The following is a 27385-nucleotide window of genomic DNA, read 5'->3' on the forward strand; positions in this document are numbered from 1 at the left end:
CTTGTAATTAGTCCCCTATCTTTGTTCAGGGAAGTTACAGTGATCTTTATCCAGACTCTGATGATTCAAGTGAAGATCAAATAGAAAACAGCAAAAATACTTGGAGCTGCAAGGTTTGATTAACTTTTTGGATTAATAGTGATTAGTGAACATGATCTGTAATTCAATGTAATAAATTTCAACAGCTATATTTCATTTTAAATTTCATTTTAAAAGCTATTAAGTAAAAGGTTAAGATTTTTAAAATATTGTTTTTATTACTCTATTATCATTTATGAGAACCTAACTTCTTGGAGTTGTCAGGTCTTGGACTCTTTGGTCAGCATTCATGCTGTTTTTCACTTTGAAACGCCATGTCAGGAAACCCTAATTCCTCGAACTATATTATATTGTTAATTTAATTTTTGGGATTTATTTATGACTTTTGCAGAAGCATTCTTAAGGTCATACTTCATCTTTTTATCCAGAAATTATACTCATGGTAGGTCAGATAAGATCCCCATATGTTAAAATGTTAAATTGTAACTGATTTGTGTCAAGTAATTTTAGCAGTTGCAGTTTTTCAACACATCATGTAACTATTGTTTCTTTTCATTACTCTAATTTTCATTCAGTTTGTTGCTGCTGGAGGACTTCAGCAATTATTAGAAATCTTTAATTCTGGAATTCTAGAGCCTAAAGAGCAGGAATCTTGGACTGTGGTAAGTGAAAATTCATTGTTTAACCCTATGCATAAGCTAACTCCCTTGTCAACAGCACATACTATCTAGCTATCTAATCTGTTGTGGGATGAAGATTCTTCTAAGCTATTATAGTCAAGTTAGCAATCATAGAAATGTTAGTTCTGAAATATACCTATTCCATTTAGCTAACCAAATGGTATGATTTGTAATATAAATCTTGATGTAGTTTTATTTGCTTATTTCCAACTCACATTTTACAAGCATATTTCTTTTTGTTATGGCTTTACAGTCATAAGACGAGAAAAACTCTTGACCATTACAATTTTTTAAATTAAATAAACAAAATAGGAAGATCTCTAAGGAAACCTTAATTTACTTTGAAGCTCCATTTTAAATTTCTGTACTTTTGAAAATTTTATGATTTTATCTTTACTATCTGATCTTTTCACAAACTAATCTTTCAATATCTCTTCTGATACCAAGATTTCTTGACAAGTACTATAGTGCCAGCACTGAGATAATATTATTAAGGCCAAGAGGTGAAAAATAAAATTCATTAAGCATGTAAATTTATGCTTTGGTATATTTTCAATACTTATCACACAAGCTGTTTTTTTAAAAAAAATATTAGAATTAATTTAACAACTTAATTTTTTTCTTTACTTTTAAAATATGATTTATATACTATCACTCTGTATAGATTGTACCATGCCTATATACTATGGGGGTATGAAACCCTTACTACCTAGGAGTTTACAGGCTATCAAAGGACATGTAAGATATCTACAAGTAACTGTGGTATAGGATACAAGGTGTAAGTTTTGTAAGAGATATTTTTTTTTATTTGTAAAAGGATATTTTGTGAATACATGGGAGAGAGATAGAAAATGGTCTTTCTAGGGCTAATTAAACATAGTCATTTTAGGGCAATTAGGATATCGATCAGTTAATTCAACACACATTTTTAAAGTGCTTTCAGTGTGCTGGATTTTAAAGAATTATGAGAAAAAGCACTAGTAGCTAGGGAGTCAGCAAAGGCATCATGTTCCAGGCACAGGGGAGCTTTCTGTGACAGAAGCTTTTGAGCTGGAGAGTGAAAAAAATGTTAGTATTTTATTGTCTTATATGAGAAGGGTCACTTCAGAAAGAAGAAAAAGGTAATGAATTTTCATAAGATTTTAGAATTAGAGCTCATAAGGTTTAGAGATCAGCTAGCTAGTCCTTCATTTTATAGATGATGAAAATTTAGGTAACTGACATAAAGTGACTGAATTTGTATAATCAGTTTGGTTAGTAAGGTGAAAAAATCTGATTTATTTGAAACATTTGTTTTATAAATGTCAGTAGGAAACTGGAAATATCAGTTGAATTGGAGGAGATGGATGTAGATCATTTAAGAGGCTTGAATATTGGTAATACTTAAGATTTTGACTTGATTGCTTTAAAGTTTATAAAGACATTACATAGATCATGTCATTTGAGCTCCACAATAATAATGTGTAATGTATTCTACAAGTATGATTATGTCATTTTATAGATGAAGGATCTTAGAGACATTTCATAATCTGCTTTTGGTCACACATTTAGACATGGGATCTGAACTCAATTCTTTTTTTATTTCAGCTCCACTATACTGTCCCCACTCCACCATACAAATAGCTGTTTGAAACCCAAAAAGCTATAAACTGTTGCATTAATTTTTAGATTATTTTTAGGGTTCTTTAAATAATTGACTTCATGTCATCTGCAGAATGCAATAATTTTGTTTCCTCTTTGTCTTTTCTTATTGTCTCAATTTCTTTTTCTTGTCTGATTCTTATAGGTAGCGTTTCTAGCATTATACCAAATAGTTGTGGCAGTAAAGAACATCTTTGCTATACCTATGAAATTATTCAAAAGACGTAAGACAAACCATAAAAACAATAGATAATTTCTTTAAAGATAATATGATTAAAATTTAGGAGATGCAAACAAGGTAGTCCCTTAGGGGGAAATTTTTATTTCTTTATTGTACTTAAAATTTATAACACTTTGCCAACAAACAGAGAAAAAAATCAATAAGTTGGACATGAAAATTAAAAAATTAAATAAAAATTTTTTTAAAAAATTAACTTAGAAAACTAAGAAATTAATAGCCCCCAATAAAACACCAAACTGGAAATTATTAAATCAAAGAAGAGAGCAACAAAATTGAAAGAAAATACTAATAAAACGAACAAAAAGCCATTGATATTATTTGAAGACATGGAATTGGATCAGATTGTCAGAGGGGAAGAGTATAGGAAGAAAAGAAAAATCCTAAGCCATAACCTTGAGTAATACCCATATGCAGAGTAGAGGGCAAGATAGAGAAGCCAGCAAAGAAAACTGGGAAGAAATAATAAAGCTTTGAGAAATCATTATGAGAATGTAGTAACTTGGATAAAAAAGAGACAGTTTCTGGTGGTCATAATGCATTAAATTCTTTACAGAAGTTTAGGAGAATGATAACTGAGAAATGTTATTGGATTAATCGAAAAAGAGATCACTGGTGATCTTTGAGAGAACAATTTTATAGAGCAATGAGATGAGTCAGAATCCAAATTTAAATGTGTTATTGAGTAAATGGGAGTTGATGGGATAGCAAATATAAACTCTTAAGAAATTTGGTAGAAAAACAAGGAAATGAATAGTTGTTTCAAGGATCAAGGGACTAGTAATGTCTAGGGAATGTTATTCATAAAAATTATGTAAAGGATAGGCACAAACATGAAAAAAGAGACTTAAAATAATAGGATAATTATAATTCTTAGAAGCAGTAAAGTGGGACCTATGGCAAAGTATGAGTTGGGGTCTAATTCTGGAACAGAAAAGGGATCCTCCATTGAGAAAGTATTATAGTTGGAATTAAGTTTTGAAAGTGGTAAGCTTTAGAACAACTACCATGGTCAGTAAGATGGAGAGTCACCCAGTAGTGAATAATGGTATTACTAAGAATCATGGACACCCCAATTGAGGTATGAATTTGTAGTGGAATTAATAAGCATAATTCTACTTTGTCCATAGTGTACTCTAGCAGTAGCATAATTGGGAAAAGTGTAACGATTGGAATGACGCCACCTGCTGGAGACTTACTGTAAAAAAGTTCCGCCATGAAAGGAAGGTCTTGAGGGCAAGAACATGCATCTGAAGTCTGTGTGTGGGAGGAAGAAGGGAGGAGCCTGGCGCTCTGATTCTCTCTCTTTCCTGGGGACTCAGGTGGAGAAGGGAGCTAGAAATGTGCTCTCCCTTGAATAGATAGGAATCTAGGCCTTTCTCTCTCTCTTTACCAAATTCTTATTCTCCTTAATAAATGCTTAAAAGTCTAACTCTTGCTAAAGCTTATAATTTATTGGCAACCATTCATTAGATATTTTAGACGGACTAGCTAGAATTTTAGCCCTTAACAAAAGGAAACAGACTCATGATTCTTTAGAAATTGTCAATTAATAAAGTCATCCAATAAATACTTATGAAGAAGGATTCTAGGATTCTAGATTCCTGAAATGACTCATTTCATTACAGAGAGTGAGCTGAAACCAGGGAGGAGGCTGATGAATGAGGGTAGAAAAGCTGACATTTAGGGCAGTGTGCACATACCACAGAAATGAAGGGAATGAGATTGATTTTCGGATTTAAGAACTTTTTAAGGCATTTCATGGTGGGTATTTGAGGAACATTTCCTCCTTTGAATTGCCACAGCAACAGTCATATATTACTTTGGAGTATTCTCTTTAGTATTTAGGTTTTCTTATGCTTAAATGGGTAATTAAACTTATCTCCACCCTCGAGTCTCCTTTCTCCCCACCTCCATTGATAGTAGTGAAATGCCATCACAGGATAATATTATTCTGTAGGCATTTCCAACCCTTTATTTCTTTTTATTATGTGTTACGAAAATCTCTTGGCAAATAGTTAATACACATTAAATATCTATTGTGCCAGGCAATTTGCTATGAACTGGAGATACAAATGTGAAAAAGAAATTCAGTCCCTGCCCACAAGGAGCTTCTGCTCTAATGGAGGAAGAAAATAGACAAAAGGAATATGAAAGGCTGACCTCCAGGGTGTGCCTAGGCATTCTTGTAGTCAAAATAAAAGCAGAGCAGATGATGAAAAATAAAGGGTTTAGCTAGAAAGTTCTGAATCTTCCATAAAGTAAGGCTTTGAGGGGAGTGCATTTCTCTGTTCTCCATCCCTTCAGTCAAAAAGTACTGAGAAGGTATTGATTACCAAAGCTGGATAAATCTCTATGATGATAAGATTTCACATGGTAAGCTTATTGGAGGTTGGAGGGCAGGGAAAGCATGATGTTCCAGAGTTGAAAAGCAGAGTATCCAATGGAAAATAGAGAGTTGCCATTCTTTGAGCCCTCTATAAAGGAAGGCTTGACAAACCATAAATAACATTCTGCTGATGGCATTTGTGATACCATGCAACCTTGTAAATTTTAGCACTGATTTGATTATATTTTGGATCAAATTATAATTATGTTCTTTACATATATAAAGATGTAGAATTCACCTCACAGTATCATGAAAAGCTTCTAATACTATTGCTTTTCTTTGCTCTATTTCATCAATATTATGGAGTTTTATTGATTTTTAACAAAACATGCTTTGAGACTTTCCATTTTTCTAATTAGTTTCAATTTTTGTTGTTGTGTTTTGATTTTATGGGATCTAGATTTTCTTATATATGGGATTTAAGCATTTTGAACACCATCATAAGATTTAGCTTCTTTTATTGGTGTTAAGTTATCCAAAAATGACATACTTTATCACCTTTTTGCCACAATACTTATAATTATGATGGGAAGCTACTGAATCCAGTAATACAAGTTCATGTGTAATTCTAGCTAGTGGTAGGATAAGGCCAGAAAGAATCATGAGGAATTTAAACTATCAAACAACTAAAAGAATTTTCTGAAATTTGATGTGTTTTTTATTAATTTATGTAGAAAACAAAGTTTACATTAGTTTACTTTTCATGACTGATGCAGTGATTTTGTCTGAAAAAAGAATTCTGTGAATATGTATTATACATGTGTGAGATATGGAAGGTTCTAGTGCAATTATCTTCCAGACATATTCTGTACTGCTTTGAAGCTTTTTTTTTTTCCATGAGGCAATTGTGGTTAAGTGACTTGCCCAGGGTCACACAGCTAGTAAGTGTCAAGCATCTGAGGCCAGATTTGAACTCAGGTACTCCTGATTCCAGGGCCAGTGCTCTATCCACTGTGCCACCTAGCTGCCCCACTTTGAAGCAGTTTTAATTAAAAGTGTCTTATTGTTCTTGATCTTTCAAAATTATTTTGTGAATTTCTAATTCTAATTCTAATCAGCAATTTGACTGTTGAAGTTAAATCTGAGGGTTGGTAGATTATATGCTGTTGATATTGTCATTATTTCTACTGCTGTTGCATTTTTATGAGAACTTTGTATTATAAATTCAGTCTTAGCAGTCAACAACTATTTAAGTACGCTCTATGTGCCAAGCACTGTGTCATGCACTGGGGATATAAAGAGAGGCAAAAACAGTCTCTGTCTTTGAAAAGGTCACATTCTAATGAGGGAGATAACATGCAAATACCTACATGATATATACAATATAAATGGAAGGAATAATAAGAGAAGGCAGCATTATGAGGTGGTGGAATTGAAAGGCCTATCAGAAAATGTGGGGTTTGAGCTAAGAAAAGGCAAAGTTGAAGAAGAACTTTGTAGCCATGGGGAATAGCCAGTAAAAATAAAATATGTAGATAGTTGGAAGGTCATGATCAGGGAACTTTGCATCGGCCATTGTGGCTGGATTCTTGTGTTTATGGAGGAGAGTAAAATATAAGAAAGTACTAGTTGATAAAGAATGTTAAATGTCAAACAACAGAGCTTGTATTGATCCTGGAGGATCTGCTCATTTAGCAGAGTAACATTGTCAGATATATACTTTTAAAAAATCACCATGGCAATTTGAATAACAAAACAGATTGGAGTGGGCAGAGACTTGAAGCTAGTATACCAAACAGAAGGCTGTTGTATTAATTTCAGTGTGAGGTGATATGGGCATGTATCAGTGTAGCAGTAAGAATAGAGAGAAGGGGCCATATGTCAGGAATGCTATAAAAATAGAAATAAAAGCAGCAGATCTTTAGATAGGTGGGAGTTTGTGAGTCTGGGTAACTGGAAGAATAGTGGTACCCTAGACAGTAATAGGAAATTTTGGAAGAGGGGATAGTTTGGGAGGCAAAGACAATGAGTTATGCTTTGTACATGTTTAGTTTAAAATGTTTTTGGACATCCCATCTGAAGTCAGTTGGTAGACAGAGACTATAGCTGAGCCGGAGATTAGAGGTAGATATGTAGATAAAGAAATCATATACATAGAGAAAATAATTTAGCCTATGGGAACTGATGAGATCACCAAGGCAGTTGAGAAGAGAGCTCATCAGAGTTTGGGTATGACATGAGTGAAAAGCTGGCAAAGGAGACTAAAAAAGAGCAATGAGCAGAAAAACCAGGTGAAAATGTAGTTAAAAAACAAACAAACGAAAAACTAGTGAGGAAGTAGTATCCAGATGGAGGTTATCATGAGTAATACTGCAGACAGGTCAAGAAGGATAACGATTGAGAAGAGCCCATCACATTTGGCAATTTAAGTGATCATTAATGACTTCTCAGAGGGGAGTTTTAGCAGAATTATGGGGTCAGAATAGAGGTTGAAGATTTAGAAGATTTGATGTATCTATCCTATTTTTTCACTGTTGATAAACACTGGTTTATGGAATAATTATCACTAACTTTTAATTTTTGCTTTTATTCTTTTTATTTCCATTTAGATTACAGCATTGTTAAATGAAAATAGAAAATAACATTTTATTTTTATCCACAGTGGCAGCTAGATTGTCTTGCTTGCTTGCTGAAGTTAATATGCCAGTTTGCAGTAGATCCATCAGATTTGGATTTAGCTTATCATGATGTCTTTGCCTGGTCTGGTGTAGCAGAAAGTCACAGGAAAAGAACTTGGCCTGGTAAATCAAGGAAGGTGACTGGAGATCATGCCAAGGGTCTTCATATTCCTCGATTAACAGAGGTAAGATGTAGTATAGATTAATGTAAAATGCCAACTTCTATTTGTAGTTCAGTAAAAATATAGGTATAAATTTAATAGAGTTTGATTTTTAAAATACTGTTTTAAAATTACTTTTTTTAAGACTCCTAGGAAATTCTTTGTTATTTTTATGCTAAATAATCCTGTCTTTTATCAGTGGCAGTTAAGCCTGAAAAAAAAAATCTGTTTTTTATTCCAAAATGAGTAAATGCATTTTATACCATTTTAAAGCACATAAATTTGGTTTTAAAGCCCTCTATGTTAGAGCTTTATTTGGTGACCAGGTAAATAAATTTTAGAAAACATTTTCCAATTTGTACATGCCATTTTGGTTCATGATTGGAAAATGAATAATTCATATGTATTGTTTTAAATAGTAATATAGAGCCTGTGGTTTTTCTTTATTTTATTGAAGTGCATGTGAGTATTTAGTATTGTTTTTTATTTATTGCTTCACTAACTATATTCGTGACAATTTTGCTACTTTTAAAAAGTTCCTTTTTCTGAAGGAATTAAAATGTTTTTTCCTGTTCCTTTATAATCTTGAATTTAATTCTAAATAGTCAGTTTTCATTTACAATTTATTTAGAATCCTACATCCTTAGCAGTTGAAAGCAACAATTTTAGATTTTTATACCTTGTTGTTTTAGGGATGTATCATCTCACTGTGAGCACTTTATCCTTTGTGTGAGATCACAATCAATCCTTACTTTCTTTTCTAATCCTATATAACTTGCTGTTTAGGTCCTCTCATAAATCCTCCACAGGGCTTCAACTCGGTTTGCTGAATTATTAAATGGCTACAGTGAATCATTCAGGCTATCCATTGATTATTCCTCAGCACTACTCTGTTGTTATTCTTTATTCACTCTGTAGAGCGTATACTGATTCATTCTTTTGCTCCTGACGTTAATATAATTAATTACTGTTTCCAAGTGTTATTTTCACCAAAGGGATTGGGCTCATCGTTAACATTTTTTGGGGCAATATTTTAAACCTGGTAATGAAATAAGTATCTTAGTTATTATGGATTTACTTGTTCAAAGAATTTTTAAAAATTTTACCAAAATTAGAAATTGTAGTTCCAATTCTGTATTTTTTAAAGCATTTTTTTTTTCAGTTTGGAAAAAAATACTCAGTTTTCTGAGGTGATGTTTCAGTGAAAGATGTGACTTAAAATCTAGTAAGGAAGTTATTTTTGTGTTTATGCATTACAGAATCTCTTTTGGGAAATACAAACAAGTGAAAATGTTTAGCCTAGTTTTTATTGATTTTTTTAAATCATTGTTTTTCCTTCTCAATAAACATTTTAAGTTTTTCAGTATTAAGGTATTTGAATTTTTTATTTTATTCATGTCATACTTAATTTATCCCCTACTTAAAAATGAACAAGAAACTTATTTGTTGAAAATTGAGATGCTGATTACTTGACTGTTTTTTTTTTTCAAAACATTTGAGAGGCACCTAAAAGAAAAGCTTGAGCTAATGGAAAGTGCCCAGAACCATGAGTCAAGACAATAGTGCATTTTTGTTCTTGCCCTGTTCTCCCCACTAATTATGTCATAATGGGATAAAACCTTTTCTGTTTGAAGATGAAGTTCCTTATCTGTAAAGTATGAGATTTCTATTCTTAAAAATCTTTTACTTCCTTAACATTTTCACAAGGTTATTAATTGTTTTGTATTTAAATAACCTTTGAGGCCTTCTCTTACTGTAAGTATACTTTCAATGAGACACAAAAATTAGCGATCCATCCTAACTAGGCTGGCGACAACATCTTAACATAAAATAGGCAGACTTAGGCTTTACTATCTTTAATTATTTACTATTTCTGTGTAGCATGTAATATTTAATTACAAAACAGTATCAGGATCAAAAATCTAGAGCTGAAAGGGATTTGAGGGGTTGTCTAGTCTGACTTCATTAAACAGGGGAAACAATTTAGAATCAATGAAGTTAAGTGACGTAAGACAAGATTTGAAGCACAGGTCATCCAATTCCAAAGTCATTGTTATTTTCACCAACCCAGCCCCAAAATTTTTTACTTCAAAGTATTTTATTTACTTGTGATATTTTAAAATAACCTTATGGAAATCTATTTTATCAGAGAAGTTATAAATCTAACCATGATATTGTTAATAAAAATATAGTTCTAATGTTTACCTCTGTCAATAACTACTAATGTTTCATTTTTTGTTTCATTTCCTTTAAACAGGTTTTTCTTGTTCTTGTCCAAGGAACCTGTTTGATTCAGCGGCTTATGTCTGTTGCTTATACTTATGATAACTTGGCACCTAGGTATGATATCCTGTTTATTTATATGGATGGGGAAAGAGAGTGATGTAATTTTTAAAAATTCAGGTTTCATTAATTTGTAGTTTCTATTATTATGATACAGTATATGTGATCTTAGGATTTAATCAACAAGAAATATTTATAAATATATTGATTTTATCTACATTAGCTTACCTATCTTTATTTCCTTAACCTATGAGATTGAATGGGAAGGCATAATAATGTCAATACGTTTGGATCAACTGTTATCTAACTGACATAAGACAATAATTATTATATTCAATGACCTTTATAACTACTTTTAGTGTTTTACATGCTTGGAGATTGTTTGTTTTACTGATCATACATTGATTAGTTGGTCCTTATTTAATTAATATTCAGAAAATTTAATTTGTTTCAACAGCACTGCTGTACCATGCTACATGTAAATCATGATCCTGAGCATTTCTGTTTTTTATAAGTCAAATTATATTTTACCTGTTCTACAGTCTTCTTTTGTAAAATAAAATTATCTTTCATAACAAAAACCAACACACACACACACATACATACAAATTGAGTAATGATTAAAACAGTCATGGGGGAAATTTTATAGTTATTCATTTAAATATTTTTTAAAAACCAAATTATTTAGAATTTGGCAGGAAACAGGAAATGATCTAGGATCAGTGATGTATTTTTCTGTCATTGTTAGAAATAATCTATGTCCAGACATAGATTATAAGTAGTATCATATTTAAAATGAGAGAAAAAGTAAGACTTATTTTTTTCAAAGAACTCAAAACAAGGGGTGGCTAGGTGGCGCAGTGGATAAAGCACTGGCCCTGGATATAGGAGGTCCTGAGTTCAAATCCGGCCTCAGACACTTGACACTTAACTAGCTGTGTGACCTTGGGAAGTCACTTAACCCCCACTGCCCCGCAAAAAAAAAATTAATAAAAAAAAAAAAGAACTCAAAACAACACTATATCCAATAACAAAATATTTTTTTAAAACAGGAAATTATTCTAAATACCAGTAGATGCTTTATTTAAAGTAGTTATTCAATAAAAAAAGTTCCAATATAAGAAAAGAATTTGAACTGCCCTCTGGACTTTTTTTGTTATGATATTTGACTTTCATCTTTTATATAAAGTGTTTTTGTGTATAGAAATTGGATAAAAGTTCTTATGTTCATTACATTTTAATTTCTATATATTTATGTAATATATGTGTATAATATGCAACCTCCCCATACATATATGTGTGTATGTGTTTCTTCCCCTATGCAGAGTCTTGAAAGCTCAATCTGATCACAGGTCAAGACATGAAGGTAAGTATGCTACAGAGTTAATTTTAAATGAATAGATGACAATTTAAGAATAAAACAATATTCCTGGTATCATTTGTTTAATGCCATGATCATTACTTTTCTCTCCTTTAGTTACACATTATTCAATGTGGCTTTTAGTCAGTTGGGCTCATTGCTGTTCTTTAGTAAAATCTAGCCTTGCTGACAGTGATCATTTACAAGATTGGCTAAGGAAACTGACTCTTCTTATTCCTGAGGTAAGCCCAAATGACAGAAAATGGTTGTTGTGCCTCATTGTTTTTTGCTTTCTCTTGTTCTTTAAATTGTATAATTAAATAATATAAACATGTAAATATTATTAGTTTTACTTGATATTAACCTACTTTTACTTTTAGTATATTACAAGTATTTGTAATTAAATACTTAATTTTAATTTCTTAGTTTCATTTCATTTGATATTTTATTACTTAGGCTTTGTAGTTACTACTAATAATGTCATGCTCAAAAAGATGTAGTTATACATGTTTCTTTTATGTTTCTCTGTATCAGTACAAAAACCATAACTTAATCGTCCCTTTACCACAGACTCCTTTGGATCTCTCAGGTTCCTTACAGCTCTAAAATAAGTACATGTTGTTTCTTGATAACTCTTATATCATCCATACTTTTTTGTGTGAAGATAATATTTGGGCTTTTTTTGGGGGGGTGGTAAGGCAATTGGGGTCAAGTGACTTGCCCAGGGTCACACAGCTAGTAAGTGTCAAGTGTCTGAGGCCGGATTTGAACTCAGGTCCTCCTGAATCCAGGGCCGGTGCTTTATCCACTACACCACCTAGCTGCCCCATAGCTTGGGGGGGGGGGATTTTTTAAAGTAGGAAATTCATAAGTATTTGGTTATAATATGAAGAAAATAAGTTGTGGTATTAATTCAGTGGAATTTCCTTTGAAACTGATCTTTTGTTTTAGACTGCTGTTCGGCATGAATCTTGCAATGGTTTATACAAGTTATCTTTATCTGGATTGGATGGTGGAGATTCAATCAATAGATCTTTCCTATTACTTGCTGCCTCAACATTATTGAAATTTCTTCCTGATGCTCAGGCTTTAAAGCCCATTAAGGTAGGAGGGGGGGGGTGGGTGGGTGTGGGTATGGGTGTGATTTCCATTTTGAAATACCATTTCTCCAAAATTTCTCAAGGTAATGTACATCTCTATCTTCATGATGGATTTATGTGATTTGTGACATCATTTAATTTTCTTAGAGAGGAATTTTGATTATCCACAATGGAAGGTGACCAGAATGTTACCCCCAGATTCTGTTTAATAACAAGGAAAAAAATCTCACATCACTTGAATTCAATTCAGTTGTTGTTTGTTTTGTCTGGATTTATCTTTATCATGAAAGTTGAATGTATTTTGAGTGACTACAGGACAAATTCCTAACCAGAACACTTTCATGTTATATAACTTTTTGTTTTAGGCATAGACATACTAAATAACCATAATGTATATATCAAACTTATTAAAACATTTTTATATTTCATTTTTCTTTTCACTTTCAAGTTTTCATTTGTTCTGCGTAGTAGGCATGAATAGCTATCATGGGCAAGTTAATTTGTAGTTTTAGAGGAACTGAGTGAAGTAGTAAACAAGTGAAAATCCCAAGTACCTATAGATACAAATGGCAATCCTTATATTTAATATTATGAATAATCTGTTGTAACCTAGCAATTGAGCAAAAATAAATCATTAACCAACTAAGGCTTTACTATATCTTTTCATCAGTAATGTAAAATAATTCTGTTTTTCATTTTAATTAATGAACTGCCTAGTTAGTTAGATCACATTTTAAATTGATTTTGTAAAATTAAAAACAATGGCCAAATATTCTAGTCAGTCACTAAGCATTTCCCAACCTCTTTTAATTCTAGTCCCTTCCCTCTGCTTATTATTTCCTATTTTTCCTATATGTAGCTAGTTTGTACATATTTATTTGCTTGTTGTCTTCCTTACAATCATGAACTCCTTGAGGGCAAGGACTGTCTTTTTCCATTCTTTGTGTCTCTAGGCTTTTGCATGGTGCCTGACACATATTAGGTACTTAAATGCTTATTGAATAACCAACTATTAGGCCCTTACCATGTGCCAGGCAATGTGACAAGTGCTAGGGATAAAAAATAAGGTAGAAACGGTCTCCTTGGGGCAGCTAGATGGTGCAGTGGTTAAAACGCTTGGCCCCTGGATTCAGGAGTACCTGAGTTCAAATGCAGCCTCAGACACTTGACACTTAATAGCTGTATGACCTTGGGCAAGTCACTTAACCCCCATGGTCTCCTTGCCCTCAGGGAGCTAACATTCTATTCTAATTGGGGGTTGGGGGAAGTGGGGCAGGGGCACTGAATATATACAAGATACACATATTGTAAATGGAAGGTATTATGAAAAGAGAAGCACTAGCATTATTATGGAGGAGGATCTGGAAAAGGCCTTTGTAGTCGATAGAATCTGAGCTGAGTTTTAAAGGATTCTAGAGAATCCAAGAGGTGGAAGTGAAGAAAGGAACATTCTGGACATGATAAGAGTGATATATGAAGAGGCACAGAATAGGGAAAGAGAATTTTGTGTTTCGGAATCAAGAAGAAGACCTATATTTCCTCATCATAGAGTGAGTGCAAAAAGAAAGGAAAGGTGGAAAGAGGGGGATGGGGCTATTAAGGGCGTCACATTTCTACACAATATATTTTATATTTCATCCTTTCGATAATAGGTAGCCACTGGAACTAATTCAATAGGTCACTGCTGTGCTTTAGAAAAATCATCTTGCAAACTGAGTGGAGAATGGATTGGCTTTGACAGTAATAGAGAAATTGAGAAGAGGGGAGGGTTTTTGAAAAAGATAATGATTTTTCTTTTACATACGCTGAATTTGAGATGCCAAAAGGCAGTTAAGTTATGCAAAACTAGAGCTCAGGAAAAGAAGATAATCTGGATATTTAGATTTGGAAGCCATCTTGAACCTATAGGTACTAAAAAGATCACAAAACAATATAGTATAGAAGTAGAATAGAAGAGGGCCCAGGATAGAGCCTTGGGTTAGTGGTTGTGATCTAGATGAAGACTGAGCACAGGAGACTGAAAAGGTCCTGTCAGAGAGGTAGGAGATAGCAGCCATGTAAACATACCCCAAGAATCTTAAATCTTTTCTCTAAACTTCTCTCATACTTTACATCTTATTATGTATGCTTTTTTTTTTAAAGCTTTCTCACTTTTTATGAGTGTATTTTCTTCTCAAATTGTCTTTTTGTTTGTTTTTTTTTGGTGAGGCAGTTAGGGTTAAGTGACTTGCCCAGGGTCACACAGCTAGTAAGTGTTAAGTGTCTGAGGCCAGATTTGAACTCAGGTACTCCTGAATCCAGGGCCAGTGCTCTATCTACTGTGCCACCTAGCTGCCCCCCAAATTGTTTTTTTTAAAATAAACTTCATAATGGTAAGAAATTTTCTTTCCCCTTGAATTGCTAATGTGGCAGTGCTTTATTTACCTCTTGGGTTAAAGCAAAGACCTAGATTCAGAAATTTATAGGAAATTAGTACTCAAGAAGCTGGTATGATTAAGAGCCTCATGATTATGTGGTGCAGCAAGCAGACAGAAGCAAAGTCCACATGTTTGCTCACACATATACATAAAAACACAAATACACAGTATATGGGAATATAGACCAGAGATTCATCCCCATGGATGCAAGAAACTCACTCAGTGTGAAGGGGAAGAAGAGAATATCTTCAAAGTTAAGCTTAAATTATGAAAGTTATAAGCCTGGAAATGTGGTTGGTGGAGAATAGGTAGTTGATGCCAGATGTTGGAAGAAGCATTCCTAATCAGACAGATGTAGTGGGTTACTTACTGAAATTAGAGTTAGGTGACACTTTGCAGTGGGAGTTTCTCTATTGGGAAAAGAAATTGGGAGAGCGTTGAGTTGGCTGTCTGAAACAGCAGAAGTGGAATAACTCATGTTGTACTACAGTCATCCAATAGTTTTTTCCAGTTAGAAGCTCTGAGCATTAAATGCTTGTTGCATGATTATCATAGGTCACAACAGTGGAAAACTACAAACTTGTCTGTTATAGGTGATATACTTTATGGTCATTAGGACCTCTAAACTTAAAGTGATTCTGTATTGGAGTCCTATCACTGTAACTATAATATCAAACAATATTAAAATAATATTTTACAGATTGGTATGTGTGTTAGACACCTAGAAAATAGTTTCATTTATTACAGTGGTTAATAGAAATCATGGAATAAGTTTGTGATTTATGTTGGTTTTAATTTTTCTCCAGATCTTAAGGAAATTAAAATTTTTACTTTAAAATAAGTCATAAAAATTATTTCTTGTGCATATTGATTTGTTACTGAGGATTTTGGGCACCTTTTCGGTGACATAAATTTAAAAAAAATTCTTTTCACAGGTAGAGGATTATGAAGAAGAACCAGTGCTAATACCTGGATGTAAAGAATATTTTTGGTTATTATGCAAATTAATTGACAACATACATGTAAAAGATGCTAGTCAGGTAGGTAAAACTAATTTCACATTGATTTATTACTGTAAGTAATCGTTTCCCCTCTCTTTCTTCATGGGTTTTCCTAATTTTAATACACAAGTCATCATTGAGTCTTTATTGGCCAGGATTTTTTTGTGATCGTCAGAGTGGATGTCTGTGTTATTATGTTCTTACTGATTATGATAATTTCTGATTTCCCAAAAGAAGTGGTTATACTTTTTAGCTATATTTAAAGGAGACTTTTACTTGGTACACCTAACAAGGTTATTAATAAGATTTGGAACTAGTTATTTATTTGTTACTTGAATTCTAGATCTCTCTCTCTCTCTCTCTCTCTCTCTCTCTCTCTCTCTCTCTCTCTCTCTCTGGTGAGGCAATTGGGGTAAAGTGATTTGCCCAGAGTCACGTAGCTAGTAAGTGTCAAGTGTCTGAGGTTGGATTTGAACTCAGGTCCTCCTGAATCCAGGGCTGGTGCTCTATCCACTGAATTCTAGATTTCTCTAGAATACTTCTGTCACCAGAAACCTATGATTTCATTTTCCCTAAATGAAGATGTCAGAATTTGGTAACTAACCATTTTGTTGAACCAAAATTAAATGATGTTTCTGACTATATATGATATGGTCTAATAAAGATTTTATTTTTAAAAATCTTCAATAGAAAGTTTTCTATACACTTTTTGTAAATTGCAAGCAGATTCAGATAATACAAAATATTCTCAGAGTAGTAGTAGGTTTCTTTAGTTCATGGGTTCTTTTTTTTTTAAACTTTTCTTTCTTTCTTTCTTTCTTTTTTTTTTTCCCTTTTGCAGGCAATGAGGGTTAAGTGACTTGCCCAGGGTCACACAGCTAGTGTCAAGTGTCTGAGGCTGGATTTGAACTCAGGTCCTCCTGAATCCAGGGCTGGTGCTTTATTCACTGCGCCACCTAGCTGCCCCCTAGTTCATGGGTTCTTAACTTAGAGTCATGAGGCACAAGGAGTCGGTTTATAGATTTCAGCGAGTCCATAAAATCAGGACTTTTAGTTTTTTGATAATTGTTTTTTATTATACTTGGTTTCCTAGGTGATTTTATGTATTTTATTTTATGCATTAAAAATATTTTTTTTTCCCGAGGAGTCTAACAGAGCTACCAAACCACTGTCTCTGTGACACACACACACATACACACGAATCAAATACTCCTGCTTTAGGTGAAAATCAAACCAGCAAGCATTTGTTAAATGCTTTTTATAATCCAGGCACTGTGCTAAAACCAAACTAAGGCAAAAATTCAGTCCTTGCTTTCCAGGAGCACATAATCTATGGGAGAGACAACATGTAAACAACTACCTATGAAAAAAGAGATATGACAATGAATAATTAATAATTAAAGAAGACACTGGCATTGAGGGGGACCAGAAAAGGCTTCTTGTAGAAGGTGGGGTTTTAACTAGGACTTTAACAAAGTTTAGGATTATTTAGAGCCTAAGAGAGAGAGAGAGGTCCAGAGAAGGAATATGTAGTAAGCTTATGAAGTATGTTGTTTGAAGAACAGCAAGGAATCCTGTTTTGTTGGATCACATAGTATGTGGAAGAGAGTAAGGTATAAAAAGACTGGAAAGTTACAAAGGTAATGAAGGATTGTAAATGCCAGATTATTTTATAGTTGATCCAGAAAGTGATGGTCAAAAAAGAAAAGAGAGAATACGTTTTAGATAAACAGCTGGTTTTGCAACTCAGGAAGACCAGAGTTCAAATGTGCCTTCAGATACTTAACTACTGTGTGACATTGGGAAAGTCACTTAAGCTCTGTCTGCCTCAGTTTCCTCATTTGTCAATGAGGATACTAGCATCTACCTCCCAGGGATGTGAGGATCATATGAGATGATATTTGTAAAGCACTTAGCACAGGGTCTGGCACATAGTTGTTGCTATATGAATGCTATATTATTTGTACTTCTGTTGAATTTTCATGTAGCTATGCTACATCTAGTTTTAGATGTTCAGTAGGTCTCTAAAAATGTAATACTGGAAGTTAGAAGAGAAGTTAAGGATAAGTAGATTTGAAATTTACAACATACAGCTGACAATTGATTCCATGGGATCCAGAAATTTCACCAAGTGAAATAGTATAACAGTAGAAGAGGGCCCAGGACAGAGCTGTAGCACAAGGAAATTTGTGATTAGTTGGTTTCACCCAAAATGAAATTCCCACAAAAGTGAAATGATTGGTCAGTCATGTAGAAAGATAATCATTAGAGAATAGCATCACAAAGGAATCTAGAGAGGACAATATAATGTATCAGGGAAAAGAGAGTGATTAACAAATCACCTGTCAAAGGCTACAGAAAAGTCTATTAGAATGTGTATTAAACTTTATTACCTTAAGAAATCCATGTGTATTTTTTACCTAAATTGTTTTCTTTTTCTGTTGGAAGACATAGTCTTCTTTTCAATTAAAAATCTTAGTTTCAGAAGTTAACGCTGTAAGTGGAATGTTAACAGCATAACAATAATTAGTTTAGCTTCAGTTTGTTGAGAAAATACTGAGATTGGCCATAAATTTTCTCTCATTTCTATCAGTCATTTTGCTTCTGAGTAAAAAAACTGATATTTAATAAAGCATCTGGAATTTCATATTTTTATGGTCATAAAGTTGGTAGCAAGAGACATGATATTGTCAGGGAAAGGATCAGCCTTGGAGATAGGAAGACTTAGGTTGAATTGTGCCTCTGACACATCATAGCCATGAACACAATGGTCAAGTCACTTGAATGTCTAGGCAACTCTCTATAACAGTTATAGATGAGTTGTTCTTCTGACTCAGTGGAGGGAGTTTCCACACCAATGAAATCAGTGGTCCAAACACCACCAATCCAAATCTCTTGTGCCATCTTCTACCTGAAAGCATATTTCGTTCTTTCATTAAATTTCAACAATTGGAGGCGTTTAGATTTTATGTTGAAGTGACGTTGTTAACATTGTCAGAATTAGTAGGCAATAAATGTAAACTTTTTTAGAGATCATTTTCTAAAATAAATTGAAGTTATTTAAAATTTTTACAGCACCGCGTATATTTTGGAACAGAATGTTAGTATTCTGTTATCAGTTACATGCATATATACCATAAAACTTACCATTTAAAAATATTTATTCTTATCAGTATTACTGCTGATTGCTAACTGAATTTTCTAAACATATAGCCCTTTTGTAAAATTATGTTTTACCAACTTGCCATTTTTTATTGTAGCCTATAAACTGCTATGCATAAAATATGTAGTTTTCTCTTTGATTTATACTTTTTTTTTTCCTTTAAACTAAGACAACTTTACTGGACTTAGATGCTTTGGCAAGACATCTGGCTGACTGTATTCGAAGGTATGATTTGTAATGATAACATAACTCTTAATTATATTATTGAAAGGTATGATTAAAAAGCATAATTGCCCAAACTTTTTGTTTATTTATTGTAGCAGGGAAATCCTTGATCACCAGGATGGTAACATAGAAGATGATGGGCTTACAGGACTCTTACGACTTGCAACAAGTGTTATTAAACACAAACCACCTTTTAAATTTTCACGGGAAGGACAGGTAGGAATGAATAAAAATTTGATATGTCTCTATGTACAATTTAATTCTGCTATCATGCTTTATACTTTACTCCACTCTGTATGTGGATGCATTAAAAATTGACTTTAGAATTTAGAATTTACCTTTAAACATTTAGATCCTGAAAATACAAATCTAACGCAGATTTCAAGATGCTTTTTCATTTTTCTGACATACATAGAAAGAAGTGAACTCTGAAGCAATTATGGTTCCAATTTTATAGGACTCAATGTATTAAAGCAGCATTTTGCATTACATGTAAAATTCCATGCTCTAAAAAATAAGTAGTTATGTGTAGCTTTACGAAAGCATGTGTCTGTTTGAATCACTATGCCCATATTAGAAATACTCGATTTTCCAGATGGTTTACAAATATAAAAAGCATTATTGAGATTATTGAAACATTAGTGCATTTAACATTTTTTGAAAGTTTTATGAATCCAAACATATTTAAGACAAACGCAGCATCAGTAAACAATTTCTAGAGTTTATTACGAAGTTGCTCACCAAATCACCACTAAATTTGTTGGTGTTTACCTAATTCTTTGAATAAAGTTTCTGTCTATGATTATGATTTCAGTGATGTGGAAGATAACTCAAATATTAACTCAAAAATTGTAGAAATGTCAAAGAACTTAGAAAGTGTTAAGTCCTCCCTTCTCATTTTCAAGATTAATCAATTGGAACTTAGAAAGTTCCAGTGACTTGCTGCCTGGGTTCCTACACTTAATAGTACACCTGGAACTTGAATCCACATCTCCCAACTCCTAGACCTACTTGTTGTTTGTCTTATCAAATTTTTAAAAAATTTATTTAAAATGAATTTTTTCACCCAATTACATGTAAAAACAATTTTAGTGCCAATTTAAAAAAATTTCTGTTGCAAATTCTCTTCCTCCTTCCCTTCTCCCCTCTTGAGAATGCAAGCAACTAGCTGTGTGACCATGGGAAAGTCACTTAACCCTCATTGCCCTGCCAAAAAAAAAAAAAAGAAAAAGAATATAAACAATTCAGTATAAGTTATACCTGTGTAGTCATGTAAAACGTTTCCACATTATTCAGGTTATGAAAGAAAACAGACAGAAAAACTTAAGAAAAGGAAGCTTTAAAAAAATATATGTATGTGTGTGTATGTATGTATATGTATATGTATATGCGCTTCAATCTGTATTTAGACACCACCAGTTCTTTCCCTTGGAGATGCATCACATTTTTCATAAGTCTTTCAGAGTTGTCTTGGATCATTGTATTGCTGAGAATAGCTAAGTCATTCACAGCTGAAATGGGATAATTTTTAATATCAAGAAGCATATTTTTATTTAAGAGGTTTTCTAGATTGAAGAGAAATATTAGAGCATTGGTCCAGAGGAAAAATCATTTGTCTTTTTTTTTTTTAAGAGATAAAGACATTCAGTGTTATTAAGCTTCTACTGTGTGTAGAGTATCTTCTGGACATTAGATAATACATGGTCTCTGCCCTCACAAAGCTTAGTAGAGGGAGTACAACTCATACAAAAAAGGTGTGATAAGAAGTGCCATACAAGGGCTTTACAAAAAGGGTAGAATTTTATCTATAGTCAAGAATGAGGAAGAATTTAAAGAGCTGGAGAGCTGGAGGGGTCCTCAAAGTCCAGGATTCTCTTTTTGTTACATCTCAAATGTGATTATCTAGTTTGAATTAGTCAGCAAGCTTTTTTAAAGTGCCTGCTATATGCTATGCACTCTACTACATTTAAGGGATACCAAGAAAAACATGATTAAAAATTCCTGCCTTCATGGAGCTTACAGTCTATTGGAGTAGGCAAAATGGAGAAAAATAATTACATATAAATCACAAATACAAGGTACATTTTTGAAGACCTACAAGTAGTGGGCAAGGTTAACTGACCATATCTGATTCTACCTGTTCCACTTTTGGTTTAGCTTTACTGGCTGGGGAAATTTGCTTATATCCTAAATTTGACTTCCACTTGTACCCCACCCATTACTCCTATGCTCTTTATGTGTCGTTTTGTTGAAATAGTCACTCTTTCTTTTGTTAGCCTTTCAAATATTTGATGGTAATTATTTGAGATGGGGAACTCTGAGTTCTTGAGTGTTATTGTGGTGGGAAAATTCACCGTGTAGCCTGGGTATGGAGAATAGCCCTGTTTGGCTTGAGCCAGAGAAGTCAGCTGTGTTGCATACTGTGATACAAGTTAGTGGCAGAGCCAGGGTTCAAATCCCATTTTACAAATTGGGAATTCAGGTACTGAATCATATATGGTCAGCCAAGAAACTTTTATTAATCACCTGTTATGTTCCAAGTGCTTTGCTGAGCATTAGAATAAAATCTCTGAAAGGCATTTTCAATATTTAGGTCAGATGTTCAAGGTGTCATTGATAGTGTTCAGTCAGGTGTGGCTTAGATTATAGATTTTTAGCTAAATTCAAGATAGTAGAACACAGGTAGTCAGTAGAATAATATTGTTCCCTAGGGCTTAGGGAATCTAAGGAATCCACAAAAAGTTTTTTAGTGGTTGAATCAACAGGAATGACTTCATTCATCTCTGTTTACTCTGTTATCAGTCCCCATATCATGCTCCTTTATTCCTCTTTCTCTTAGCATCTATTAGCTGGCAAACCAGCCCCAGGGATTCAGCAGATCACAACAAAATTACCCTTCCAGGGCCTGCTACCAGAGTGACTCGTTACCATAATAACCCAGCAGTAAGATACCACCCCTGGGCTAAATGACCAACAAGATCACTCCTCCATGGCCAACTACCAAAAAAAACCTTTGTTAGCTTTAGCAACTCAGCACGCGGCATTCACAAAAATTAGTTTAAAAAAAAATGAAAAAAATTTTGACTATATTTGACTGTTGACAGCTACTTCAGTGATAGGAAATATCAAGACACAAATGTAGAGGAGGACAGTAACAAAATGATTACAGGTGAACCTTCAAAGAGAAGTGCAAATTGAGACAAATATGGTGCTGATACCCAAACTAGGAAAAGATAAAACAGAGAAAGAAAATTATAGAGCAGTTTCTCTAATGAATATTGATGGGAAATTTTAAATGAAATACTAGCAAATAGATTATAGACATATATCACAACGATCATATATTATGACCAGGTGTGATTTATACCAGGAAATGCAGGGCTGCTTCAATATTAAGAAAACTATCAGCATAATTGACTATATCAATAACAAAAGCAACAGAAATCATAATTATCTCAATAGATGCAGAAAAGGCCTTTGACAAAATGCATACCCATTCCTATTAAAAACACCTGAGATGGGGCACCTAGGTGGCACAGTGGATAGAGCACTGGCCCTGGATTCAGGAGTACCTGAATTCAAATTGGGCCTCAGACACTTAACATTTACTAGGCACTTAACCCCAGTTGCCTCACAAAAACCCCCAACACAAACAAACAAACAAAAAAAATACCTGAGAGCATAAGAATAAAAGCAGCTTACCTTAAAATGATAAGTACTATTTATCTAACCATCAGAAAGCATTATCTGTTATGGGGATAATCTAAAAGCTTTTCCAGTACAATCAGGGCAGAAGCAAGGATGTCCATTATCACCTCATTTAATATTGTATTAGAAATGTTAGCTATACTAATAAGAGACAAAAAAGAAATTAAAGGAATTAGCATAAGTCATAAGGAAATAAAACTATCACTCTTTGCAGATGATATGATGTTACACTTATAAAATTCTAGAGAATCAAGTAAAAAGCTACTTGAAATTATTAACCACTTTAGCAAAGTTGCAGGATACAAAATAAATCCACATAAATCATCAACATTTCTATATATTGCTAATAAAGTCCAGCAACAACAGATAGAGAAATTCCTTTTAAAATAACTATGGGCAATATAAAATACTTGGGAGTCTACCTCCCAAGACAAACACAGCAGCTATATGACCAGAACTACAAAACACTTCACAAAAAAGTCACATCTAAATAATTGAAAAAATATTAATTGCTCATTGGGTAGGCAGAGTCAATATAATAAAGTGACAATCTTATCTAATTTTTTAATTTAGTGCAATACCAATCAAACTATCAAAAAATATCTTATAGAGCTAGAAAAACTAAGAACAAAATTCATATGGAAAAACAAAAGTTCAAGGATATCATGGGAATCAATGAAAAAAAAATACAAAAGGTGATCTAGCAGTTCCATATCTCAAACTGTACTATAAAGTGGTAATTATCCAAAACAAATCTGGTACTGGCTAAGAAATAGAGTGGTAGATCAATGGAATAGAATAAATAGAAACAACACTATAGCAAATGACTGTATTAATCTAGTATATGATAATCCCAAAGATCCAAGCTTTTGGAACAGCGCCTCATTATTTAACAATAACTGCTGGGAAATCTGGAAAACAGTATGGCAGAAATTAGGTATAGACCAACACCTCATACTGTATACTTAAAATAACGTCAAAATGGGTACATAATTTACACATAAAGGATGATCCCATAAGAAAATTAAAGGAGTATGGAATTGCCTAGCTGTCAGATTTATATACAGAGGAAGAATTTAAGACCAAAGAAGATAAAGAGGAAAAAAATATAAATGGATCATTTTGATCATGTAAAATTAAAAAGCTTTTGCAAAAACAAAACTAATGTAACCAAGATTACAAGGCAAGTAGAACACTGGGAAAGAATTTTGGGGGGGGGTAGAATTTTTGAAACAAATATCTCTGATAAATGTCTCATTTCTCAAATATATAAAGAACTGCATCAAATTTTTAAAAATACAAGTCATTCCCCAGTTGATAAATGTTCAAAGGATTTGAACAGGCAGTTTTCAAATAAAGAAATCAAAGTTATCAATAGTCATATGAAAAAATGCTCTAGATCATTATTGATCAGAGAAATGCAAATTAAAACAATTGAGATATCACCTATTAGAATGGCAAATATAACAAAAACGTAAAATATTGGTTGTTGGAGGAATTGTGGGAAAACTGGGATGGTAATCCACTCTTCATAGAGTTGTGAAAAGATTGAACCATTCCTGGAGAGCAATTTGGAACTATGCCCAAAGGGCTTTAGAATTTTATTTTACAAATTACATGCAAAAACACATTTTGACATGGAATTCCAGACACCCCCCCAAAACAGCATTAAAACAACCCCTGGAGCAGCAAAACCCACAAAAAGACGGGCTGAGCTTATTTTCTAGCCAAAGACAGATTAAAGGGGGCCGTGCTAGGCTGTTAGAAGAGTCCAACCCCGTGATCCTGCCGACATAGTCACCAGGCAGGCTGTACCAAAGAAATTTACCTCCTAGCCTCCAAATCAGCTGCAACACCAGTGTCTTCTGATCTTGTGTTCGGGTAAGAGGGCTGAGCGGCTGGCGAGGGGTGAACGTGCAGGGGTGTCTGCAGGACCTAATAGGAATTCAGCTATCCCACTCCAGCAGGGAACCAGGAAGAAATCTTGATTGGCAGGAGGCCCAGGTGGGGGAGGGGCACAGGCTCGTCAACAGCTAAGAACCACCACAGCACACAAAGTTCTTTTGGCTGGTTAATTAGCAAGTTGGCTTGAGGTTATCTTTGGACCAAACATCAGGCCAGGAGAGAGCAAAACCTGCCCTCCCTCAAAACGAAAAACCTGTGACCCTCTGAAGCTTGGGACAGTGTAGCTTGGAAGTAGGGTCCCACTGTAAGAGGGAGTTAAAAGTCAAGAAAAAGATAGCAAGATGAGCAAGCAAAAAAAGTTGAGAACTATCAAAAGTTTCTTTAGCAACAAGGAAGATCGAGGTGCAGCCTCAGAAGGGGCTAACAACCTTAGGGCCCCTACATTCAAAGCTTCCAAGAAAAATATGGATTGGTCTCAGGCCATGGAAGTGCTCAAAAGGGACTTTGAAGAGAAAGTAGGAGAGAGAGAAGGAAGATTTAGAGAGGAGAAGGAAAGAATGGAAAGACAAATGAGAGTAATGCAGGAGAGTCATAAGAAAAAAGTCAACAGGTTGAAAAGCCAAATGGAAAAGGAGATGCAAAAGCTCTCAGAAAGTGGCAGCTAGATGGGAGTGGATAGAGCACTGGCCCTGGATTCAGGAGGACCTGAGTTAAAAACTGGCCTCAGACACTTGACACTTACTAGCTGTGTGACCCTGGGCAAGTCACTTAATCTTGATTGCGCGCCCCATCCCCACCCACCCCCGCCAAAATAAAAAAAAAAAGCTCTCAGAAGAAAATAATTGCCTAAGAATTAGGATTCAACAAATGGAAGCTCGTGAATTTATGAGAAATCAAGACACAGTAAAGCAAATTCAAATGAATAAAAAAATATAGGGCAATATGAAATATCTCCTTGGAAAAACAACTGACCTAGAAAATAGATACAGGAGAGAGAATTTGAAAATCATTGAAAACCATGACCAAAAAAAAGAGCTTAGACAGCATCTTCCAAGAAATTGTCAGGGAAAATTGCCCTGATATACTAGCAGTAGAAGGTAAAATAGACATTGAAAGAATCCACCAAACACCTCCTGAAAGAGATCCCAACAGGAAAACATCCAGGAATATTACGTCCAAATTTCAGAGCTCCCAGGTCAAGGAGAAAATATTGTAAGCTTGCTAGAAAAAAGGAATTCAAATACTGTGGAGCTACAATAAGGATAAAACAAGATCTAGAAGCATCTACATTAAAGGACCACAGAGGGCATGGAATATGATATTCCAGAGGGTAAAGGAACTGCGACCACAGGCAAGAATCACCTACCCAGCAAAACTGTGTATAATCTTTCAGAGGAAAAAATGGGAATTCAGTGAAAAAGAGGACATTCAGGCATTTGTGATGAACAGACACGAACTGAATAGAAAATTTGACTTTCAAATACAAGACCCTAGAAAAACGTAAAAAGGTAAACAGGAAAGGGAAATCATGAGGGATATTAAAAAATTGAACTGTTTACATTCCTACCTGGGAAGATAATACTAGTAACTCATAAGAACTTTCTCAGTATTAGGGTAGCTGAAAGGAATACACTTAGAGAACCCAGGTCTGAACTGAATATGAAGGGATGATATCTATAAAGCACTTATTTTTTATTTATCTCTGTTTTTTTGAGGGGCAGGCAGGGTGGGGTGTCTTATGCCTGGGATCAGATTGAGCTCCGGGCCTCCTGAGTCCAGGGCTAGTGCTTTGTCCACTGTGACACCTAGATAACCCATGATGACATCTTTAAAATAGGGTTGAGGGGTAGGAGCAATGCACTGGGATGGGGAAGGGGAGAGGTGGACTAGGGAGAGGTAGCTCATATGAAGGAAACAAGAAAAAGCTTATTTAGGGGAGGGGAAGAGGGGAAAGTAGTGGGGGAGTGGGTGAACTGTGCTATTATCGGAATTGGCTCAAAGAAAGAATAACATATATACTCAAGTGGGTGTAGTATTATATTTTTCCCTCAGGGAAAGTGGGAGAGGAAGGAGATATGGGTTGGGGGAGAAGAGGGGAAGGACGGAAGGGCAGATTGGGGGAGGGAGCAGTAAAAAGGGCTATAGAATTGTGCATACCCTTTGATCCAGCTATTCCACTACTTGGTTTATATCCTAAAGATATTCCTAAAAAGAGAAAAGACCTATTTGTACAAAAATATTTCTAGTAGCTCTTTTTGTGGTGGCTAAGAATTGGAAATCAAAGCAATGCCTATCAATTGGGGGAATGACTAAACAAACTGTGGTATATGATGGTGATGGAATATTACTGTGCAGTAAGAAATGAAAAACAAGATTACTCCAAAAAAGCTTGTAAAGACATGTACAAAATGATGTATTGGGAAGTGACAACTATTCTCAACAATACAACAATCCAAG

General features: G+C 34.1%; 1 protein-coding gene across 4 annotated transcripts in view; it reads left to right on the top strand.

Moving 5' to 3' along the window:
• USP34 (ubiquitin specific peptidase 34) overlaps positions 1 to 27385 on the top strand; it is a 313145-nt gene that overhangs the window by 194337 nt on the left and 91423 nt on the right. For all 4 annotated transcript variants that reach the window (XM_043983440.1, XM_043983444.1, XM_043983443.1 and 1 more), the window contains exons 32-41: positions 30 to 113; positions 615 to 701; positions 7590 to 7790; positions 10024 to 10106; positions 11375 to 11415; positions 11527 to 11651; positions 12361 to 12513; positions 15862 to 15966; positions 19260 to 19315; positions 19411 to 19531. In XM_043983440.1, the coding sequence (XP_043839375.1) occupies positions 30 to 113; positions 615 to 701; positions 7590 to 7790; positions 10024 to 10106; positions 11375 to 11415; positions 11527 to 11651; positions 12361 to 12513; positions 15862 to 15966; positions 19260 to 19315; positions 19411 to 19531 (1056 nt within the window). The remainder of the gene's footprint in view (positions 1 to 29; positions 114 to 614; positions 702 to 7589; positions 7791 to 10023; positions 10107 to 11374; positions 11416 to 11526; positions 11652 to 12360; positions 12514 to 15861; positions 15967 to 19259; positions 19316 to 19410; positions 19532 to 27385) is intronic.

The sequence above is a fragment of the Dromiciops gliroides genome, chromosome 2 (assembly GCF_019393635.1).
Source record: "Dromiciops gliroides isolate mDroGli1 chromosome 2, mDroGli1.pri, whole genome shotgun sequence".
Lineage (NCBI taxonomy): Eukaryota > Metazoa > Chordata > Mammalia > Microbiotheria > Microbiotheriidae > Dromiciops > Dromiciops gliroides.